Below are 3,934 nucleotides of genomic sequence, written 5' to 3'. Positions count from 1 at the left end.
AAATATAAATATAACAGTAAATTCAGTTTGCATATAATTAGGCTTCTTTTTTTTTGCGCCCATCCCAGAGGTGCAATATTGTTTTAAACAAGATGACTGGAAAGAACTGAATTTTTCCTATTTTTATGCCTAATTTGGTGTCAACTGACAAAGTATTTGCAGAGAAAATGTCAATGTTAAAGTTTACCACGGACACACAGACACACACACACACCCAGACACACACACAGACAACCGAACACCGGGTTAAAACATAGACTCACTTTGTTTACACAAGTGAGTCAAAAAGGGTGGCGCTCTCAGTGAAGCAACTCGCTCTCCTTGGGGAGAGCAGCCCGAAATTCACTCAGAGAAATCTGTTGTGACAAAAAAGAGAAATACAAACACAAATACAAACACAATATGTGCGGCGCAGGTCTGGTGGTGTACATGATCGCCGAGTCGTACCACGCGGTGCTGGACACGGGGCTATGGGAGTCCTACGTGCTGTCCGTGCTGCCCGTGTCGCTCTTCGTGCTGCTGTGCCTGCGGGCCTCCACCGACACCCAGATCCGCGCGGCCGCCTTCCTGTCAGCCGTGTACGCCGTGGTGATGCTGCTGGTGACCGTGGGCACCATCATCAACGTCTCCGCCTCCGAGATCACCTCCCCGGACGTGCTGTTCCTGGCCGTGCTGCTGGCGCTGTTCGCTGTGGCAGGGCTGCTGCACCCCAACGAGCTCTTCTGCCTCTTCCACGGGCTGCTCTACTTCCTGACCGTTCCTTCCACCTTCGTCTTCCTCACCGTCTTCTTCCTCTGCAACCTGCACGTCGTGTCCTGGGGCACCAGGGAAGGCGGCCCCGATAAGGCGGACTCTTCCTCCTCCTCAACCTCCTCCTCTGCCCAGGAGGATGAAGAGAAGGTGCCGCCGTTGTTGCGGCGGAAGGGAAAGCTGTACCGGCTGTTTGAGAAGCTGGGGCTGCCTGCCGTAGTCCGGGACCTGAGGTCCTTCGCCGTGCACATGGTGGGGGTCAGGCAGGAAGAAGGTCAGCAAGGTCGGGAAAGTCACGAGGACGCGCGGAGCAGCAGTGAGGGGTGTCTCCATCGTCAGACGCCTCGTTTGATACCGAACGAAGAGCTGTGTACCCCAGAAAAGACACCAACACCGCCGCTAACGCCGCCAAAACCAGTCGCCCCAAAGCCTGAACCAGTCCCACGCGTGGAGCCTGACCGGGCCTACTGGGTCCGCCACCTGGACCTCCCCGGCTCCAGGACGGGAGAAGTGAGCCGGGACGAGTCCGACTTCTGGCAGTTCCTGATCCGGGAGTTCCTGCTGCCCCTCAACGACGACAAGGAGCACAAGGACAAGATCGCCGCCGACCTCCTCCGGCACCGGAACAACGTTGTGTTCGCCTACATGCTGCTGAACCTGATGTTCACGCTGTGCCTGCTGCAGCTCAAGGTGCAGACGCACAAGCTGAAGGACACCTTCTACATCGCCGGCAAGTACGAGCCGGTCAGCACGGTGTCCCTGGGCGTCTTCAGCCTCCTGCTGCTGACCCAGTTCCTTGGGATGCTGGGCCACCGCTGGGGCACCCTTCTGCACCTGGTGGCCTTCACCAGCCTCAGCAAGGAGCGGCAGGAGGCGGAGGCCGAGGACGCCATCAGCGAGCTGCACAAGCTCACCACCAGCTCCGACACAGACATCCTCGACAACGCTCCCTGTAGCGACGACGACGACGACAGCGTGAACGAGTCTCCCACCGCCCCTTCCTCTATTTCAGACCCACACACCCCATCCTCCTCCCGCCATACCCTGTCCGACATCGACGAAATCCCGGACTACCCAGACACCGAGGAGGAGGAGGAGGAGGAGGCGGCCCCGCTGAACCAGCTGGTGACACGGCGCGTGCAGACCGTCAAGCGACACTTTCAGAAGCGACACGTTAGCGGCAGGAGGTTCCCGCCCTGGAGGTACATGGCGGACGGGAGCACGAGATCCCGCGAATTCCAGCAGTACAGCAGACGGCAGCATCTCTACATGAACACGCTGAGAGGAGCGCCGCCTGCGTATCGTCACTAGTGAAGCGTCACCTTGTGTTCCCTGACCAGCAGCGGTATCGTGAACTGCCACAGATGGACATGTCTGTAGTAGCATCTTCAGGTGTCTGTCTTTATTAGAGTCTGCCAGAAGTAGGATTTAAGTAATAGAAACACCTGTATAGTGCACATTGAGGTGTCTGTCGTTATAAGAGTCTGTCTCATACGATTTAAGTAATACAAACACCTATGTAGGGCATCTTCAGGTGTCTGTCATTATAAGACCCTGCCCAAAGTGGGATTTAAATAATACAAACACCTATACAGAGCATCTTGAGATGTTTATCATTATAAGACTGCATCAAGTGCAAGTAATGCAAACACTTATATAGAGCACCTTGAGGTGTCCGTCAATATAAGAACCTGTCACGTGGGATTTAAGTAATACAAACACCTACACAGAGCACCTTCAGGTGTCTATCATTACAAGACTGCCTCAAGTAGGATCTAAGTAATATAAACACCGAAATTGAGCACCATCAGGTGTCTGCCATTACAAAAGTCTGCCTCAAGTGGGATTTAGGTAATACAAAGACTCCCACCATTACCACAGACGACAGAGAAAAAGCTCAGAGCAAAAATCAGATCTGTAATAAACTGGGGGTCTGACGAACACGTCGTGTTTGTAATTACCCAAAAGTCTTTCAGATAGTTGGGGTGTATGTTACGGTAGAAGTACAATAATGTTAATTCATGCACAGTCTGTGTAACAGAGACAACCTTCACGCCGACGAGGCTTCGCGCATACGTGCGTGCGTGGGTACCAGTGTGATTGTTTTCTGCCAGCTCTTCTCTTCTACTGATAAAAGCATCACATCTGAAAAGACGACAGCACAGAATTGGTGCGTGGATTAAATCTTTTCATGGTGATTATCTTAAAGTGTTCATCATATACAGTCCGTTTGTGTGGTAATGATCACATATCTAAAAATACATGGATAGCTCATTGGCTAGAAAAGCTGAAGCCAACTGGACGCCATATTGAGACTCGTATCCGGCTGTCAGTCAGTTGAGAAGTCGTCTGCTAACTGGTGGTAGTTTCTAAATTGTAACTGTGTACCTTCGATGAAATCCTGTTATGCTTGCCCCCACGACATGCCAAATGTTGTGTCTTGATTGATATCTGACAATGGCTTATTTACCAAAGTTATTTCAGGAAAACAGTGCAGTGACACGTAGCGCAAACTTGCTGTGGAGGCACACACAGAAATGTCAGCATAACTAACTCCGCGAGCAAGTGAAAGCTTGCCGTGAAGCAGTCATCGTAGCCAGCTGAGCGCACCACTACATATATGAAGTTACCGCTTCGCGCTGCACTGACACGAGTGGCAAAATGTCTGATTGAGCATTTCCGCTGGCTTCAGTTAGCAAAGGGGCTCAAAGAAGGCATGCGCTGTCCACCTAAATTTAGATTAGTGGGTGATAATCCCCTGTGGTACAGCACCCACACGGGAACAGTATGAGAGCGTCACAGGGCATTCCGTTGTGTCATGTGTTGACAAAACTGGCCCTCATTTTAAAAGGACAAAGCGGGGATAGTCAACTATTCGAATTGGAGTGGAATTTTTATGCTTCATGTCCTGTCGCACATACTTGTAATTGTAGACATTTCGTTAAGTATTGATATGAATGTTATCGTTTAAAAGGTAGGAGGGTGGGTGGGTTGAGTGGTGAGTTGGAGGAAATGAGCAGAATGAGGGTGGAATCAGAGATGAACGTTTCAAGTGTAAATTAAGTACGATTGAAGAAAAATAATCAATGGACCTCGTAAGAGATACGTCGTTAGTTAAACAAGAGAAACAATTGATTATGAATGTCAAAAGTAAAACAACAACAACAACAACAAAAAACGTCAA

At 50.7% G+C, this 3,934-nt stretch overlaps 1 protein-coding gene across 1 annotated transcript in view; it reads left to right on the top strand.

Moving 5' to 3' along the window:
* The window catches only part of LOC143282270 (uncharacterized), a 64,897-nt gene extending 61,307 nt beyond the window's left edge, over positions 1-3,590 (top strand). The window contains exon 32 of the mRNA XM_076587870.1: positions 416-3,590. Coding sequence (XP_076443985.1) covers positions 416-2,061 — 1,646 coding nt within the window. The 3' untranslated portion in view covers positions 2,062-3,590. The remainder of the gene's footprint in view (positions 1-415) is intronic.
* Positions 3,591-3,934: the final 344 nt, after the last annotated feature.

This window comes from Babylonia areolata, chromosome 5, assembly GCF_041734735.1.
Source record: "Babylonia areolata isolate BAREFJ2019XMU chromosome 5, ASM4173473v1, whole genome shotgun sequence".
Classification (NCBI taxonomy): domain Eukaryota; kingdom Metazoa; phylum Mollusca; class Gastropoda; order Neogastropoda; family Buccinidae; genus Babylonia; species Babylonia areolata.
Note: the sequence above shows the minus strand (reverse complement) of the source record. Positions and strands in the feature narration are given on the sequence as shown.